Source organism: Manis pentadactyla, chromosome X, assembly GCF_030020395.1.
Source record: "Manis pentadactyla isolate mManPen7 chromosome X, mManPen7.hap1, whole genome shotgun sequence".
Lineage (NCBI taxonomy): Eukaryota > Metazoa > Chordata > Mammalia > Pholidota > Manidae > Manis > Manis pentadactyla.
The window spans coordinates 63,887,001-63,907,857 of NC_080038.1; the positions used below are offsets into that span (position 1 = coordinate 63,887,001).

The window sequence follows — 20,857 nt, forward strand, 5'->3', positions numbered from 1 at the left end:
AGTTGCTTTTTTTCTGGCAACTAGAAATAGGGACCGCACACTATGAAAGTCTTATTAATTGCAGCGCAGATGAAGTTCGCAGAAAATCTCTGGTTCTCAAGTTCCCTAAACAGCAACTTCCTCCAAAGAAGAAACGGCGAGTTGGAACCACTGTTCACTGTGACTATCTGAATGTGAGTATTTGTATTGCTTCTTTAAGACCAGATGGGGTTCGCATTGATTCTCCCTACTCTCTAAGCCATGGCTGTGGCACATCCTGAGATTCTCCTTTTGGCTTTGTCCTGAAAACTATGTGTAGTGTTTGTTACAAGATTTCCAAACTATAGTTATCTAGCTAGAAAGTATTGGGTTTTCCAAATCTAAAGAAGCATTCTGGGATGGAGGCAGTCAAGATGGAAGCATGAGTAGAGTGGTGGAAATCTCCTCCCAAAACCATATATATTTTGAAAATACAGCAAATACAACTATTCCTAAAAGAGAGACCAGAAGATACAGTACAACAGCCAGGTTACATCTACATCTGTGAGAACTCAGCATCTCACGAAAAGGGTAAGACAGAGCTGTGACCTGGCGGGACCTGAGCACTCCCCCCACCCCAGCTCACTGGTGGGAGGAAAAGAATCAGAGTGGGGAGGGAATGGAAGCACAGGACTGCTAAATAACCAGCCCTAGTAATCTACACCAGGAGCACAGACACATATTGCATGGTGTACTGGATATTAGAGAAATGGAAAAGTAAAATCCGAGACAGTGTGAGTGGGTCCCCACAGCTGGCTTTCCTGGGGCAAAAGAAAAGCGGGTGCTTTAAAAGTCTTAAAGAAGACAATGGTTTAACAGGTGGACAAAATCATCCCAGCACACGCATCCAAGTAGACTGGGAATCTTAAGGAACTTCAGACACCCTAATCCACTGGGTGACAATGCGGCTCCAAAGCCCCTCATGGCAATAAGCAGGCTGCTGTTCATTCCCCTCTGCCGGCACTGCAAGGAAACAGCTGACCTGCCATTGCTGCAGAACAGCTGGGGAGCAGCCCCGCCCACAGAAACCACACAGAGTCTTCTGCCAGTGCGCAGCTAACCAGGCCAGACCCCGAGGCTTTATGCCAGAGATAGAGGAAGCTGGCGCAAAGTCCAGAAGGGACGAAGGGGTGCCGTTCTCGTAGGAGAACATGCCATGCGCCCGCAACCCCCGGCAGTGCCCTGGGCTATCCCGAGGGCCGCACTGCACATGGCAGCTCAAGGTATTAACCCAGAGAAGGTTTCCTGTGTCTGGTTAACTGGCACAGGCAGCGGAGAAGGGCAAGGCAATCAGCAAGCAGGAAGGGACTTTGTTCTCCCAGCTGACACACGTGCCACTTGCCGGTGATCACTTCTGTTGCCATGAAAAGCCAGAAGAACCTGGTCCAGTCCAAACTCACTCAAACAACGCCAGAGAGAGGGCCTGGCAAGGTAGATATAACCAATCTTCCTGGAAAAGAATAAAAAATGAAAGTCATAACCATGCAGATGGAGCTGCAGAGAAAGATGCAAGAGCTAAGTGATGAAGTCTCAAGGGAGATTACATCCTTCTATTTATTGTTTCATTTTTCTTAAGAGGAGACTGGATGAGGTGCAAAAGACTGTTAATGGACTAGAAATCAGAGAACAGGAATACAGAGAAGCTGAGGCAGAGGATGAAAGAATCTTTAGGAATGAAAGAATATTAAGAGAACTGTGTGACCAATCCAAGTGGAAAAATATTCACATTATAGAGGTGCCAGAGAAGAAGAGAGGGAAAAAGGGATAGAAAGTGGCTTTGAAGAACTGCTGAAAACTTCCCCAAGCTGGGGAAGGAAATAGTGTCTCAGACCATGAAAGCCCACAGATCTCCCAACACAAGGGACCCAAGGAGGACAACACCAAGACATATAATAATTAAAATGGCAAAGAACAAAGACAAGGACAGGGTATTAAAGGCAGCCAGAGAGAGGAAAAATATCACCTCCAAAGGAAAACCCATCAGGCTATCATCAGACTTCTCAACAGAAACCTTACAGGCCAGAAGAGAATGGCATGATATATTTAATGCAATGAAACAGAAGGGCCTTGAACCAGGAATACTGTATCCAGCACGATTATCATTTAAATACAAAGGAGGGCTTAAACAATTTCCAGACAAAGGTTGAGGGAATTTGCCTCCCACAGACCACCTCTACAGGATGTTTTAAAGGGACTGCTCTAGGTGGAAGTACTCCTAAGGCTAAATACATGTCATCAGAGAAAACAAAATCATACCAAAGAAAGCAGACCACCCAAATAGTAACTAAAGGCAAAAAATAAATCAGTTATGCACAAAAGCAGTCTAGGAAAACACAAAGGAGCCCAGAATAAAACACCTAACATATAAAGAATGGAGGAGAAAGAATAAGAAGGGAGAGAAATAAAAGAATCATCAGAATGTGTTTATAATAGCGTAATTGAGTTAAACTTAGATGGTTAGTTAGTTAAGAAGCTACCCTTGAACCTTTGGTAACCACAAATCCAAAGCCTACAATAGCAATAAGTACATATCTATCGATAATCACCCTAAATGTCAATGGACTGAATGCACCAATCAGAAGACACAGAGTAATAGAATGGAAAAAAGAGCAAGATCCAACTATATGCTGCTTACAAGAGACTCACCTCAAACGCAAAGACATACACAGACTAAAAGTGAAGGGATGGAAAAATGTATTTAATGCAAACAATAGGGAGAAAAAAAGCAGGTGTTGCAGTACTTGTATCAGAAAAAATAGACTTCAAAACAAAGTCACAAGAGATAAAGAAGGACATTACATAATGATAAAGGGGGCAGTCCAACAAGAGGATATAACCATTATAAATATATATGCACCCAACACAGGAGCACTGACATATGTGAAACAAATACTAACAGAACTAAAGGAGGAAATAGAATGCAATGCATTAATTTTAGGAGACTTCAACAAACCACTAGCTCCAAATGAAAGATCCATGAGACAGAAAATAGGTAAGGACACAGAGGCACTGAACAACACAATAGAACAGGTGGACGTAATAGACATCTACAGAACTCTACACCCAAAAGCAGCAGGGGAATACACATTCTTCTCAAGTGCACATGGAACATTTTCAAGAATACACCACATACTAGGCCATAAAAAGAGCCTCAGTAAATTCAGAAAGATTGAAATTCTACCAGCCAAATTCTCAGATCACAAAGGTATAAGACTGGAAGTAAATTGTACAAAGAAAACAAAAAGGCTCACAAACACATGGAGGTTTAACAACATGCTCCCAAATAATCAGTGGATCAATGACCAAATTATAATAGAGATTGAGCAATATATGGCGACAAATGAAAACAACAGCACAATGCACCAAATTCTGTGGGATGCAGTGGAGGCAGTTCTAAGAAGAAACTATATAGCAATCCAGGCCTATTTAAAGAAGGAAGAACAATCACAAATGAATAGTCTAAAGTCAAAATTATTGAAACTGGAAAAAGAAGAGCAAATGAGGCCCATAGTCAACAGAAGGAGGGACATGATAAAGATTAGAGCAGAAATAAATAAAATTGAGAAAAACAAAACAGTAGAAAAAAATCAATGGAAACAAGAGGTGGTTCTTTGAGAAAATGAACAAAATAGATAAACCCCTAGCCAGATTTATAAAGAGAAAAAGAGAATCTACACACATAAACAGAATCAGAAATGAGAAAGGAAAAATCATGACGTACCCCACACAAATACAAAGAATTATTAGAGAATACTATGAAAACCTATATGCTAACAACTGCAAAACCTAGAAGAAATGGACAACTTCCTAGAAAAACACAACCTTCCAAGAGTGACCAAGGAAGAAACAGAAAACCTAAACAGACCAATTAGCAATGAAATTGAATTGGTAATAAAAAAACTACCCAAGAACAAAAGCTCCAGGCCAGATGGATTCACCACTTAATTTTATCAGGCATTTAGAGAAGACATAATACCCATTCTCCTTAAAGTTTTCCAAAAAATATAAAAGGAGGGAATACTGCAAACTCATTTTTTGAAGCCAGCATCACTCTAATACCAAAACCAGGCAAAGACACCACAAAAAAAGAAAATTACAGACCAATATCCCTGAGGAACATAGATGCGAAAATACTCAACAAAATATTAGCAAACTGAACTCAAAAATACATTAAGAGGATCATACACCATGATCAAGTGAGATTCATCTCAGGGTTGCAAGGATTGTACATTTGAAAATCCATCAACGTCATCCACCACATCAACAAAATGAAGGACAAAAACCACATGATCATCTCCGTAGATGCCGGAAAAGCATTCAACAATGTTCAACATCCATTCATGATAAAAGCTCTCCAAAAAATGGGTATAGAGGGCTAGCACCTCAACATAAAAAAGGCCATATATGACAAACCCACAGACAACATCATACTGAACAGCGAGAAGCTGAAAGCTTTTCCTCTGAGATCGGGAACAAGACAGGGATGCCCACTCTCCCCACTGTCACTTAACATAGTACTGGAGGTCCTAGCCACGGCAATCAGACAAAACAAAGAAATACAGGGCATCCAGACTGGTCAAGAAGAAGTCAACTGTCACTATTTGCAGTTGACATGATATCGTACATAAAAAACCCTAAAGACCCCACTCCAAAACTACTAGAACAGATACCTGAATTCAGCAAACTTGCAGGATACAAAATTAATACACAGAAATCTGTTGCTTTCCTACACACTAACAATGAACTAGCAGAAAGAGAAATCAGGAAAACATTTCCATTCACAATTGCATCAAAAAAAAAAATACCTAGGAATAAACCTAACCAAGGAAGTGAAAGACCTATGCCCTGAAAACTATAAGACACTCTTAAGAGAAATTAAAGAGGACAGTAATAAATGGAAACTCATCCCATGCTCTTGGCTACGAAGAATTAATATTGTCAAAATGGCCATCCTGCCTAAAGCAATCTACAGATTCAATGCAATCCCTATCAAAATACCAACAGCATTCTTCAACGAACTTGAACAAATAGTTTTAAAATTCACATGGAACCACAAAAGACCCCGAATGCCAAAGCAGTCCTGAGAAGGAAGAATAAGGTAGAGGGGATCTCGCTTCCCAACCTCAATCTCTTCTACAAAGCCACAGTAATGTAGACAATTTGGTACTGGCCCAAGAACAGACCCATAGACCAGTGGAACAGAATAGGGAATCCAGATATTAACCCAAAAATATATGGTCAATTAATATACGATAAAGGAGCCATGGACATACAATGAGGAAATGACAGCCTCTTCAGCAGCTGGTGTTGGCAAAACTAGACAGCTACGTGTAAGAGAATAAAATTGGATCATTGTCTATCCCCATACACAAAAGTAAATTCAAAATGGATCAAAGACCTGAATGTAAGTCATGAAATCATAAAACTCTTAGACAAAAACATAGGCAAAAATCTCTTGGACATAAACATGAACAACTTATTCATGAACATATGTCCCGGGCAAGGAAAAGAAAAGCAAAAATGAACAAATGGGGCTTTATCAAGCTGAGAAACTTCTGTACAGCAAAGGAAACCATCAATGGAACAAAAAGGCATCCTGCTGTATCGGAGAATATATTCATAAATGACAGGTCCGATAAAGGGTTGACATCCAAAATATAAAAAGCTCACCCACCTCAATAAACAAAAAGCAAATAATCCAATTAAAAAATAGGCATAGGTTCTGAACAGACACTTCTCCAAAGAAGAAATGGAAACGGCCAACAGGCACATGAAAAGATGCTCCACAGTGCTAATCATTAGTGTAACGCAAATTAGAACCAAAATGACATATTTCCTCACATCAGTTAGGATAGCCACCATCGAAAAGGGGAACCCTCCTACACTGCTGGTGGGAATGTAAATTAGTTTCCATTGTGGAAAGCAGTATGGATATTCCTCAAAAAGCTCAAAATAGAAATACCATTTGATCCTGGATTTCCACTCCTAGTTATTTACCCTAAGAATGTATCAGCACAGTTTGAAAAAGACATGCACCCCTATGTTTATCGCAGGACTATTTACAGTAGCCAGGAAATGGGAGCGACCTGTGTCCATCAGTAGATGAACGGATAAAGAAGAAGTGGTGCATACACACAATGGAATATTATTGAGCCTTAAGAGGAAAACAAATCCTACCATTTGCAACAACATGGATGGAGCTAGAGGGTATTATGCTCAGTGAAATAAGCCAGGTGGAGAAAGACAAGTATCAAATGACTTCACTTATCTGTGGAGTACAAGAACAAAGAAAAAACTGAAGAAACAAAACAGCATCAGAGTCACAGAACCGTAGATTGGACTAACAGTTACCAAAGGGAAAGGGATTGGGGAGGATGGTTGGGAAGGGAGAGATACGAGGGCAAAAGGCCCATTACGATAGGCACACATAATGTAGGGCGGGGCTCATGCAGAAGGCAGTACAACACAGAGATGAAAAGTAGTGATTCTATAGCATCTTGCTACACTGATGGACAATGACTATAGTGGGGTATGTGGTGGGGACTTGATGATGGGGGGAGTGTAGTAACCATAATGTTGCTCATGTAATTGTACATTAATGATACCAAAATAAAAAATAAAAAAGTAGCATTCTTATTTCTTGTTTCTCTGTAGAGACCTCATAAGTCCATCCACCGGCGCCGGACAGACCCCATGGTGACATTGTCCTCCATCTTGGAGTGTATCATCAGTGACATGAGAGAGCTTCCAAATGTGAGTTCATTGCATTCATATCAACAGTAAGGATGGCAAGTCCCTTTCTTCTGTGTGTGATTACAGATACAGGGCAGTAGATAGAGTGGTAGCTGCCTGGACCTCCTAATTTTTCGGCATATAGTTGTTTTGTTTTTTCTTTAACGGTTTAGTTAAAGAGGAAGTCAGACCTGTTCCATCTAGAAAGATTCCTTTGAGAGTTGATAGCCACTTATACAGGTAAGATGTGAGTCTTCAGGAATTGGCTCTGGCAAGTGTTCTTTGCTCATTAATGGTGATGAATTTTGTTTGCACAGACATACCCTTTCCACACTCCAGTCAATGGAAAGGTTGTAAAAGACTACTACAAAATTATCACTCGACCAATGGACTTACAAACACTTCGTGAAAATGTGCGTAAACGCCTCTACCCATCTCGGGAAGAGTTCAGAGACCATTTGGAATTAATTGTAAAAAACAGTGCAACTTACAATGGTAAGAATCACCTGATCCTTGACTACAAAGGTCACCTTTCAGATCCTTATTTATCCCTTAGTAGTCCTAAATTCACACTAGCTTGGACACTGAAAGGGCACACAATGTATTGGGGCTTTTTGGGGTTATGAAAGTCATGTATACATGTTTTAGTCATTTAATAAATACTGCTTTTTTTTTAGAAGAGAATAAATCGTAACATTTATTTAACATTTTCTAAGTGCCATGTACTGTGTTAAGCACTTGACATCTATTTACTTACATACTGTAATTCTCAGGACAAGCCTGAGATTTTTTTTTATTAAGGTATCATTGGTAAACTCTCTTATGAAGGTTTTACATGAAAAACATTGTGGTTACTACATTCACCCATATCATCAAGTCCTCCCTCATACCCCACTGAAGTCACAAATAGTGCTGCTGCTTTTTCCCACTTTTTAATGTACCCTCTGTATAATTTGGAGTGTATCTGTTGAACTGAAAGAATTTCATGGTGAGTAGTGGGGGAAGAAGTGGGCCTAAGTAAGCAGAAGGGAGAGAGATTCTGTGTGGATGGAACCTGTGCAGAAACTGCTTGTGACCATATTTGCTGTATGTGAATCTTTGATTTGATCTACAGATCTTTTAACATAGGGGCAGTTACATGTCCATTTTGCTCAAAAGCTGGAAAGGCAAGGAGGAAGAAATCTGTTTTCTGAGTCTTAAAAGAGGATAAACAATATAGCTTCTGCACGTAAAGGATAAAATTTTCTGATTTCTAGTTATATCCTTGACCATAGGTTCATATATAAACATAGGGATCAAGAGTACAGCCAGAGTATGAATAATGGCTCTGCCACTTATTGAGTTACCTCAGACAAGTTATATAATCTCCTCAGTTTTCTCATCTGTACAACTTAGACATTAGTAATACCTAGATTTTAAGACCTTTCACAAGCAGGCCTAACCCATTTATCTAGTCTCATCACTTGTGACTGGTTCTCACAACTACTGTAGACTCCTGCCACACTACATATACTTCACTAAATATCCTATGCTATTTCTTCATGTCTCTGTACAGTCTTTGCTCTCTGGAATGCCCTTTCTTCCCTTTCAGTGGTAAATTTCCATTCATATTTCCAGACCAGTTCATATCATCTCTTCATGAAGACTTACTTGCTCAAATTGCCTGAAGTATCCATTTTTTGGTCCTTTGTGCTCTCCAGCACAATTAAATCTATGTTTTTAGGTCTTGTTATGTTATATATAATTATTTATGTGTCTGATTCTCCCACAACTTTGTGTCCTCCTAGAGAGACCATGTCTTACTCGTCTTTGTATTCCCAGGGCCTAGCAGAGTGCCAGACACATACAAGGGAAGAATAACTTTGTTAGGTCCAACTGTCATTCAAGTTGCAAGGATAAATACTTAAAGCAAAAATCAGATTGGAAGGGGAATGGAAAGCAAAGTATATGGAGTTTGGGGGTATCTGTGGGTCATTTAGGTGGAGATGTTATTAAAAAAAAAGAAGAAAATTTTAAAGTTAGGACTGTCTTACAGCCTTACATACCTCTCTAGCTCAATCTTCTTTCTTCCTCAGACCAAGGTGGTGGTCATTCTGCTAAAAAGTAGCAGAGATGTGAATGCAAGTATATCTTATCTAACGCCTATGCTCTTGACCACCATGCTCCATATACTCCTCCACTTCCTCATTTCCCATTTGTACCTCACAACTCTGCAGTTGCCTTCTGCAGAAGTACTAGCAGCTTCCTAACTGTTGGTGGATCAGATGGCCTATTTCAGAAATCTTTTATTTAAACAGCGTTATTGTGATATAATTTGTACACTATATAATTCACCCACTTAAAGTCGTCAGTTTTAATGTGAGTTATCCATGTTGTAGCATGTATTGGTATTTATTACCTCTTTTTATTACCACATGATATTCCTTTGTGCAGAGACCCTGTTTTTAAAAATCTGTTCATCAGTTTATGGACACCGGGTTGTTTTGTGTTTTTTGGCTAATACAGATATGCTGCTGTGAACATTTGTGTATAAACTATTATGTGGACATTTGTTTTAATTTCTCTTGGATAAATATCTAGGAGTAGAATTGCTTGTAACAGATGGTAACTCTATGTTTAACTTTTTGAACTGCCAAACTGTTTCTTCAGAGCAACTGCACTGTTTTAAAATCCCAGTGTGTAATAAGAGTTCCAATTTCTCCACATTTTTTGTCAGTACTTGTTATTTATTGTCCATCTTTTTTATTTTAACCATCTTGTGGATGTGAAGTGGTATCTTACTGTTGTATTCATTTACATTTCCCTAATGACTAATGATGTTGAGCATCCTTTTTTCCCTCCATCTTTGAGATAGAATTGACATACAGCACTGTGTAAGTTTCAGGTGTATAGTGTAGTAAATTTGACTTACATGTGTTGTCAAATGATTACCACAGTAAGTTTAGTTAGCATCCACCATCTTACACAGGTGCAATAAAAAGAAAAATTTTGCTTCATTTTGATGAAACTCTTAAAATATACTTAACAACTTTCCTATATATCCATACAGCAGTGTTAATTACAGTCATCACATTGTACATTATGTCCCTAATCCTTAATTTATCTTATAACTGGAAGTTTGTGCCTTTTGACCACCTTCCTATAACTCCCTTGCCCAACACCACCTCTGATAAGTCTGATATCTTTTTCTGTGGGTTTGGATTTTTGGTAGTGGTCGTGTTGATTTTTTTGGATCCCACATAGAAGTGAGATCATACAGTATTTGTCTTTGCTGTTGAACATTTTATCATGTGCTTGGGAATACCTTTCTTGAACTTTAGTTCATTCAGCACTGTTGACCACTTGTTCCTCCTCAATCCTCTCCCTTTTCTGGGGGGACTTTATCTAATCATTTCCTACCTTTTTCTTTCTCATGACTTCAGCTACAATGTATCCACTGATATCACCATTTTACACTAAATTCGCTTAAATTAGGGCAACTGTAAGTAGGAGGAGTGTAAAAGATCATTCAAGGATTTTCCTAAAGGAGTTCAGGGAAACTAATAGTCTGAGATGGGACAGGGATTGTTGTGTGGCAAAGGTTTGGATTAGCCATATTTTGGGAGGACATCATAAACCAGGAGTTCTGTAAATGAAAATTGCAATCACAAATTTTATATGCTAAGTATGGAAAGATCATGAATTGATCTTCTCAGCCATCTTTCAGCAGATTGTCATTCCCTGTCTATAGTATCATTTACAAGGTATTAAAGGCAGCAGTATCAATAGTAGTAGTACTATGGGTAGAGATACACAAATAAGGAAGAGTTAAAATTAGTTTATTCATATGTAGTGTGGATCTGCTGTGTTAAGCCCTGAAAAATGGAGCTAAGACTAGTATACCTGTCTGACTCAGCAGCAAGGCTGGTGCCTGGCGTATAGTTGTATTAGGTGCTTGAGTAAATATGTTATAAGTCTGGAGAGGTATTGGCAGCTCTTGCCTCCTAATCTTAATGGTCCCCTCTCATAATGTTCTGCTGTAATTTAGGTCCGAAGCACTCACTGACCCAGATCTCTCAATCCATGCTGGATCTCTGTGATGAAAAACTCAAAGAGGTAAGACATTTAAAATGAGAGAAAGGCAGTAGAATTTGAAGGTGGTGGGAGCAGGGTTGAGGAAGTAGGACATTAACAGAAAGAGGAGTAGAGGAGTGTGGGAGTAGCATATCTTCAGTATGTTAGAGTCTGGAAGGGACCTTAGAAATCATATTGTCCAATCCTTTTTTGTAGATGGAAAAACTGAGGTTCATAGAAGAAAATGACTTGCCCTGGGCACCCTGACTACTAAATAGTAGAGCTAGGATTAAAATCTAGAACCCACATAACTCTTGAAAAAGGGCCAAGGAAAGTGACTTCCCAGAAAGCCAGCTGGAGCTAAAAGACAGTTCTGGCAGGGAGGAATTTTAATTTTTAAAAGATAATGTTCCTATATTCCATCTTCTTACCAAAAAAAAAAAGAAAAAGGCACCTTACAAGCTTATAAAAATACAAGTTGATAATGATGTTAATATGAAGTAGACATCTCATAAAAGAGGATTACTAAATGACCGATAAACATGAGAAGATTCTCAACTTGATCATTGGGAAAACGCAAATTTAAACCAACATACCTACCAGAAGCTAAAATTTAAAAAGACAAAAAATCAAACAAAACAAAACCCTGAAAATACTAAGTGTTTGTGAGGATGAGGAATAATTAAAACATAAATTTTTTCCTAGTATGGTCTGAAATCAGTTTATTGGGTTAGATTCCCTTATAGAGAAGTCAGTAATCACCAATAAAGTGTTCAGTGCTTTCAGCAATAGTGTTGTAGCAGAAAGAACATGATATTAAAATCTAATTGGTAAAGGTGTTTTGTTGTGGGAGCTAAGCTATTGAGACCCAGGAATGTATATTTTTGGTGATCTATAGGAATAGAAGATAGAATACCTAAGAGAGTGGTTGGTATATCCCTTTGATCCTTTTGTATGTATTGGTTGATACCTCTCTTTGATCTTTTACTGGAGTATCATTTATCTGGACTTTTTGCCTGGAACTGAGTAGCTGACAATTCAAAAGTTAGACTTTCTGGCTCAAGGGCAATAGACAACTGAACTGTAAATTCTCCTTAATTTTCTGTGGTGATCACACCTCAGGAAAACTGCTCTTTCCTTTTGCTTTGTTTTGTGTCAGAAAGAAGACAAATTGGCTCGTTTAGAGAAAGCTATCAACCCCTTGCTGGATGATGATGACCAAGTGGCATTTTCTTTCATTCTAGACAACATTGTCACCCAGAAAATGATGGCAGTTGCAGATGTAAGTGGTCTTCATGCTAAATATTGTGAAGACAGTACAGGGAAATAGGATTTGCATGTATATGTATGTGGGGAATCTGGAGGGTGGTATTTATCGATTCAAAGTGATGTAATTTTAAAAACCAACCTTTTTGCTGTGTGAGACATTATCATTGAAATCAAAGAGGCCAGGAATCTATGGATATATAGCCTTATTCTGCCTATTTTGCCATTCAGTACTTCAATGTTCCTGAATAGCTCTGTAGAGAGATTAGGATGCCAGCTAGTGGGAGGCTTTGAATTTAGAGGTGCTTCATGACAAATGACAGTTTGATAGTTAACCAGTGTTTGTCATAATCTTCATGTTTTATCTTTTACAACTTCATGTCCAGGGCTACTGTGTTGATTCTATGTATCATTTTGTTGTAATGATACTCCCTAGGAATTCTGAACTGTTAGCATTCAGGTTGTAGGCATATGTTATATATGTGCAATGCTATAAAACTTCTGGATGAAGCTGGGGATAAGAAATTTTAATTGTAAGTATAGAGCAGGAGGTCTTACCCTATCAGGGCATAGGAACCTTTAAAGGATTCCATGAACCTCTTAAATTATATGCAAAGTTTTATGTAACTATGTCTTTCTGGGGAGAGAGTTCATAGCTTTTGTCAGACTCTTAGGAATATTAGTGATTAGGTTGAGAATTTCTGGTATAAAGAATGATTTTCCATTTAATTATTTCTCATGCTTTCTTATAACTAGTCTTGGCCATTTCATCACCCAGTTAATAAGAAGTTCGTTCCAGATTATTACAAAGTGATTGTGAGTCCAATGGATTTAGAGACTATACGTAAGGTGAGTGGTTTGTCCTAAAATGTCTTTTTGGAATCAAATAATGTCGTATGCGCATCTGAGTCCCTGATTCTTTTAATCACAGAATATCTCCAAGCACAAGTATCAGGGTCGGGACAGCTTTCTGGATGATGTCAACCTTATTCTGGCCAACAGTGTTAAGTACAATGGTGTGTATTTCTCCTTTTTTCCCCCCTCTTTCCATCAGTCTATTCATCCAATATTAGTTAGCATTATTAAAATTTAAGTGTGTAAAATAGCTTTGAGCACTGATAGCAGAATCAGTCAAGTGACTTTGCCTTTTTAAAAAAAACATACTTTATTGTACATATTATGTAAAGTTTGCTACTTTTAATGATGAAAAAGCAATGTACACTTTTTAACTTTGGAAAGCACAAAAAATGAGATGAAAATGAAAATCAAATGGATATCACTTTGAGGTTGGAGCCATCACTGTTTTTCATGAGATATAAAACTCACCGATGCCCCAGGCACTTAGATGAAACTTAAGAAAATATGTGACTGTAGGTGGGATCACAGGAAGATGGTGGCGTGAGTAGTTCAGAGGAAATCTCCTCCCCAAAACATATATATTCATGAAAATACAATAAATACAACTATTCCTAAAAGAGACACCAGTGGATGCAGTATAACAGCCAGGATACATCTACATCTGTGAGAACTCAACATCACACGAAGGGGGTAAGATACAAGCCATGGCCAGGTGGGACCCGAACACCCTCCCACCCCAGAACCCAGCAGGAAGAAAGGGGTCGGAATGGGTAGGGAGTGAAAGCCCAGGACTTCTAAACAACCAGCTCTAGAAATCTGCACCCGGAGTGCAGACACAAGGGGCACGGGGTGCTGGATATTAGAGAAACGGAAAAGCAAAACCTGTGGGCAGGTCCCCGCAACCGCTGCCCCTGAGACCAAAGAAAAGCGAGTGCTTTCTGCAAGTCTTAAAGAGACAAGGACCTCATAGCTGGACAAAGTCGTCCTGGCACACTTAGCTAGCATCTGGGAATCCCAGGGAACCTTAGGCGCCCTAAACCCCGGGGAGGCAGTGCAGCTCTGAAGCCCCTCACGGCACTAAGCAGCCTGCCAGTCGTTCCTCCAACTGGCATGGACCCCGACACACTGGCCCAGTAGAGGGAGAGTGGCAGCGCGTGCCGGGGGCAGCGGTGCCAGAAGGGACCGGAAGCAGATTGCATACGCCAACAGCGCCAGAGGGGGACAGGAGAGGCTTGTGCAAGCCCGTAGTGGCAGCGACCGAACAGCCTGGGTGTGGCTCGTGTGCACCGGTGGCAATGGAGCCAGAGGAGCCCGGTAGAGGCCCGCGCAGGAGAGCCCAGCACGCACCTGCAGTGGAACCAGAGGGAGCAGGCGCGCTCCCAGCAGCCGACCGGAATCCCAGCCCAATGCACAGCCGCCTGGGCCAGACCCAAAGGCCGCTGCTGGCACCCACCTGCCCAGCAGGGGCACTGCAAACACGGAGAAGCGCACCTGGCATGCCTGCCGTTCCCCACAGGGCTCTGCGCTGCTCTGACAGAGACCCCGTCCACAGCAGCTTAGGGGACTAACCCAGTGGCTGCTCCAAGAGTGCGGGTAACCGACACAGGCAGCGGAGAAAGGCAAGGCATCCAGCAAGCAGGAAAGGACTTTCTTCTCCCAGCTGACACACCCGCAACCTGCCTACAGCCACTGCTATCACCATGAAAAGGCAAAAAAATTTAGTCCAGTCCAAGATAGTTCAGACAACACCTGAGAGAGGATCTGCAGAGACAGACCTAACCAGTCTCCCTGAAAAAGAATTCAAAATAAAAATCATAAACATGCTGACAGAGCTGCAGAGAAATATGCAAGAGCTAAGGGATGAAGTCCGGAGGAAGATTACAGATGTCCGGAGGGAGATTACAGAAGTGAAACAAACTCTGGAAGGATATATAAGCTGAATGGATAAGATGCAAGAGGCCATTGATGGAATAGAAACCAGAGAACAGGAACACATAGAAGCTGACGCAGAGAGAGATAAAAGGATCTCCAGGAATGAAACAATATTAAGAGAACTGTGCGACCAATCCAAAGGAACAATATCCACATTATAGGGGTAACAGAAGAAGAGAGAAAAAGGGATAGAAAGTGTCTTTGAAGAAATAATTGCTGAGAACTTCCCCAAACTGGGGGAGGAAATAGTTGCTCGGACTACGGAGGCACACAGAACTCCCAAGACACGGGACCCAAAGAGGACAACACCAAGACACATAATAATTAAAATGGCAAAGATCAAGGACAAGGACAGAGTATTAAAGGCACCCAGAGAGAGAAAAAAGGTCACCTACAAAGGAAAACCCATCAGGCTATCATCAGACTTCTCAACTGAAACCTTACACGCCAGAAGAGAATGGCATGATATATTTATTGCAATGAAACAGAAGGGCCTTGAAACAAGGATACTGTATCCAGCATGATTATCATTTAAATATGAAGGAGTTATGAAATAATTTCCAGACAAGCAAAAGTTGAGGGAATTTGCCTCCCACAAACCACCTCTACAGGGTATCTTAGAGGGACTGCTCTAGATGGGAGCACACCTAAAAAGAGCACAGAACAAAACACCCAACATATGAAGAATAGTGGAGGAGGAATAAGAAGGGAGAGAAATAATCATCAGACTGTGTTTATAATAGTTCAACAAGTGAGTTAAGTTAGACAGTAAGGTAGTAAACAAGCTAACCTTGACCGTGGTAACCGTGAATCTAAAGCCTGCAATGCCAATAAGTACATATCTTTCAATAATCACCCTAAAAGTAAATGGACTGCACGCGCCAATCAAAAGACACATAGTAATAGAATACATAAAAAAGCAAGACCCATCTATATGCTGCTTACAAGAGACTCACCTCAAACCCAAAGACATGCACAGATTAAAAGTCAAGGGATGGAAAAAGATATTTCATGCAAACAACAGAGAGAAAAAAGCAGGTGTTGCAATACTAGTATCAGACAAAATAGACTTCAAAATAAAGAAAGTAAAAAGAGATAAAGAAGGACATTACATAATGATAAAGGGCTCAGTCCATCAAGAGAATATAACCATTGTAAATATATATGCACCCAATATATGTGAAACAAATACTAGCAGAATTAAAGGAGGAAATAGAATGCAATGCATTCATTTTGGGAGACCTTAACACACCACTCACTCCATAGGACAGATCCACTAGACAGAAAATAAGGACACAGAGGCACTGAACAACACACTAGAACAGATGCACCTAATAGACATCTACAGAACTCTACACCCAAAAGCAATAGGATACACATTCTTCTCAAGTGCACATGGAACATTCTCCAGAATAGACCACATACTAGGCCACAAAAAGAGCCTCAGTAAATTAAAAAAGATTGAAATCCTACCAACCAACGTTTCAGACCACAAAGGTATAAAACTAGAAGTAAATTATACAAAGAAAGCAAAAAGGCTCACAAACACATGGAGGCTTAACAACATGCTACTAAATAATCAATGGATCAATGACCAAATTAAAATGGAGATCCAGCAATATATGGAAACAAATGACAACAACAAGACAAAGCCCCAACTTCTGTGGGACGCAGCAAAAGCAGTCTTAAGAGGAAAGTATATAGCAATCCAGGCATATGTGAAGAAGGAAGAACAATCCCAAATGAATAGTCTAATGTCACAATTATCAGAATTGGAAAAAGAAGAAAAAATGGGGCATAAGGTCAGCAGACGGAGGGACATAATAAAGATCAGAGTAGAAATAAATACAATTGAGTATTATAAAACAATAGAAAAAAAATCAATGAAACCAAGAGCTGGTTCTTCGAGAAAATAAACAAAATAGATAAGCCTCTAGCCAGACTTATTAATAGAAAAAGAGAGTCAACACACATCAACAGAATCAGAAAAGAGAAAGGAAAAATCACGACGGACCCCACAGTAATACAAAGAATTATTAGAGAATACTATGAAAACCTATATGCTAACAAGCTGGAAAACCTAGGAGAAATGGACAACGTCCTAGACAAATACAACCTTCCAAGACTGACACAGAAAGAAACAGAAAAACTAAATAGACCAATTACCAGCAACGAAATTGAATCAGTAATCAAAAAACTACCCAAGAACAAAACCCCGGGGCCAGATGGATTTACCTCAGAATTTTATCAGATATACAGAGAAGATATAATACCGATTCTCCTAAAAGTTTTCCATAAAATAGAAGAGGAGGGAACACTCCCAAACTCATTCTATGAAGCCAACATCACCCTAATACCAAAACCAGGCAAAGACCCCACCAAAAAAGAAAATTACAGACCAATATCCCTGATGAACGTAGATGCAAAAATACTCAACAAAATATTAGCAAACCGAATTCAAAAGTATATCCAGAGGATCATACACCATGACCAAGTGAGATTCATCCCTGGGATGCAAGGATGGTACTACATTTGAAAATCCATCATCATCAACCACGTCAACAAAAAGTAGGACAAAAACCACATGATCATCTCCATAGATGCTGAAAAAGCATTCAACAAAATTCAACATCCATTCATGATAAAAACTCTCAACAAAGTGGGCATAGAGGGCAAGTACCTCAACATAATAAAGGCCATATATGATAAACCCACAGCTAACATCATACTGAACAGCGAGAGACTGAAACCTTTTCCTCTGAGTTCGGGAACAAGACAGGGATGCCCACTCTCCCCACTTTTATTCAACATTATACTGGAGGTCCTAGCCATGGAAATCAGACCAAACAAAGAAATACAAGGAATCCAGATTGGTAAAGGAGAAGTCAAACTGCCACTATTTGCAGATGACATTATATTGTACATAAAAAACCCTAAAGACTCCACTGCAAAACTACTAGAACTAATATCGGAATTCAGCAAAGTTGCAGGATACAAAATTAACACACAGAAATCTGTAGCTTTCCTATACACTAACAATGAACTAATAGAAAGAGAAATCAGGAAAACAATTCCATTCACAATAGCATCAAAAAGAATAAAATACCTAGGAATAAACCTATCTAAGGAAGCAAAAGACCTATTCCCTGAAAATTACAAGACACTCTTAAGAGAAATTAAGGAAGTCAGTAACAAATGGAAACTCATCCCATGCTCCTGGCTAGGAAGAATTAATATCGTCAAAATGGCCATCCTGTCCAAAGCGACACACAGATTCAATGCAATCCCTATCAAATTACCAATAGTATTCTTCAATGAACTGGAACAAATAGTTCAAAAATTCATATAGAACCGCCAAAGACCCGAATAGCCAAAGCAATCCTGAGAAGGAAGAATAAAGTGGGGGGGATCTCGCTCCCCAACTTCAAGCTGTACTACAAAGCTACAGTAATCCAGACAGTTTGGTACTGGCACAAGAACAGAGCCACAGACCAGTGGAACAGAATAGAGACTCCAGACATTAACCCAAACATATATGGCCAATTAATATACAATAAAGGAGCCATGGACATACAATGGGGAAATGACAGTCTCTTCAACAGATGGTGCTGGCAAAGCTGGACAGCTACATGTAAGAGAATGAAACTGGATCACTGTCTAACCCCATACACAAAGGTAAATTCGAAATGGATCAAAGACCTGAATGTAAGTCATGAGACCATAAAACTCTTAGAAGAAAACACAGGCAAAAATCTCATGGACATAACCATGAGTGACTTCTTCATGAACATATCTCTCTGGGCAAGGGAAACCATCAACAGAACAAAAAGGTATCCTACAGTATGGGAGACCATATTCATAAATGACAGATCCGATAAAGGACTGACATCCAAAATATATAAAGAGCTCACACACCTCAACAAACAAAAAGCAAATAATCCAATTAAATGATGGGCAGAGGAGCTGAATAGACAGTTCTCTAAAGAAGTCCAGATGGCCAACAGGCACATGAAAAGATGCTCCACGTCGCTAATCATCAGAGAAATGTAAATTAAAACTACAATGAGATATCACCTCACACCAGTAAGGATCGCCATCTTTGAAAAGACGAACAACAACAAATGTTGGCAATGTTGTGGAGAAAGGGAAACTCTCCTACACTGCTGGTGGGAATGTAAATTAGTTCAACCATTGTGGAAAGCAGTTTGGAGGTTCCTCAGAATGCTCAAAATAGACATTCCATTTGACCCAGGAATTCCACTTCTAGGAATTTACCCTAAGAATGCAGCACTCCATTTTGAAAAAGACAGATGCACCCTTATTTTTATCACTGCACTATTTACAATAGCCAAGATATGTAGGCAACCTAAATGTCCATCGGTAGATGAATGGATAAAGAAGATGTGGTACATATACACAATGGCATATTACTCAGCCATAAAAAAAACAGACCCTACCATTTGCAACAACAGTGAAGTAAGCCAGGCAGAGAAAGACAAGTATGAAATGATTTCACTCATATGTGGAGTATGAGAACAAAGGAAAAGTGAAGGAACAAAACAGCAGCAGGATCCAGAACCCAAGAATGGACTAACAGTTACCAAAGGCAAAAGGAGTGGGGAGGATGGATGGGAAGGGAGGGATAAGGGTGGGGATAAAGAAAGAGGGCATCACGATTAGCATGTATCGTGCATGGGGGGCACAGGGAAGGCTGTGCAACAGAGAGAAGACAAGTAGTGATTTTACAGCATCTTACTACACAGATGGACAGTGACTGCGAAGGGGTATGTGGGGGGGACTTGGTGAAGGGGGGAGCCTAGTAAACATAATGTTCTGCATGTCATTGTAGATTAATGATACCAAAATTTAAAAAAAGAAAATATGTGACTGTAGATGATAGTGACCTTCTTCAAACCATGGAGTTTTTGCTCAGTACATGAACTGATTGAATAATATATGCCAGCCAGCTACTTACTTATGTGCTAGCTACTTAATCTACTGATAGGAAAGACATAGCCACTCTCTTTACGTGATTCACACTGTACTTGGTAGAGAAAGAAAGTTAAAATTCAGCTTGACAAGGGGTATATTAGAAGGACAAAGTATACTTCAGACACAGAAGGAACACTTTCACCTAAGGCTTAGGTGATAAAACAATCTGACAGAAGTTCAGTTTTGAATGACTTGCTTGTCAATAACTAACCAATGATTGAGCACCTACTACATACTGTTTAGTGATCAAAATGTAGATTAGCTAACAAGTAAGGCATATATCAAAATATATCCAACATGTATTGCTGAAAACTGATTACTCAATGGTATGTATAGAGGGGGTTGCAAATTCAGATGGTATAGAGGACATCATTGAGTGACATTGGGCTCAATAGGGACTGATGAACTGGAGAGCACATACCCCATCTAAAGGGATCAGTCACTAGCTCAGTTGTTGCCACAGATGAGAGCTATTAAAGGGATAGTTGGAGGATAATTTTCACTTTGTTCTTGTTTGCACTTAGTGTTTGGATTTTTAAAATTGAGCATGCTTGTAAGTTTTTTTTAAAGAAACTTAAATTTTTGGAAGGATGGATAAACCAGATAACATCCAGAATTTTGACTTGTACAACTGGTGCCACTGATTAATATAGGAAGAGTGGTTTTGGAGAAGTGGTAGATGTAATCAGGGTTGTGCTGTACTGAGGCACAGCATCCAAGTGAAGACTTTTTTTTATTGGTATCATTACTCTACAATTACATGAGGAGCATTATGTTTACTAGACTCCCCCCATCACCAAGTCCCCCCCACAAACCCCATTACAGTCACTGTCCATCAGCGTAGTAAGATGGTGTAGAATCAGTACTTGTTGTACAGCCCTCCCCATGCCACTACCCAAATTATACATGCTAATCATAATGCCCCCTTTCTTATTTCACCCACCTTATCCCTCCCTTCCCACCCATCCCCAGTCCCTTTCCCTTTGGTAACTGTTAGTCCATTCTT

General features: G+C 39.7%; 1 protein-coding gene across 8 annotated transcripts in view; it reads left to right on the plus strand.

Annotated features, from left to right (window-relative positions):
• The window catches only part of TAF1 (TATA-box binding protein associated factor 1), a 108,559-nt gene that overhangs the window by 62,754 nt on the left and 24,948 nt on the right, over positions 1-20,857 (plus strand). For 5 of the 8 annotated variants that reach the window (XM_057495883.1, XM_057495886.1, XM_036898193.2 and 2 more), the window contains 7 exons: positions 65-173; positions 6,673-6,771; positions 7,068-7,245; positions 10,778-10,845; positions 11,963-12,085; positions 12,826-12,918; positions 13,001-13,085. In XM_057495883.1, coding sequence (XP_057351866.1) covers positions 65-173; positions 6,673-6,771; positions 7,068-7,245; positions 10,778-10,845; positions 11,963-12,085; positions 12,826-12,918; positions 13,001-13,085 — 755 coding nt within the window. The remainder of the gene's footprint in view (positions 1-64; positions 174-6,672; positions 6,772-7,067; positions 7,246-10,777; positions 10,846-11,962; positions 12,086-12,825; positions 12,919-13,000; positions 13,086-20,857) is intronic. The other 3 variants (XR_008995251.1, XR_008995252.1, XR_008995250.1) reach the window with 3 other exon arrangements.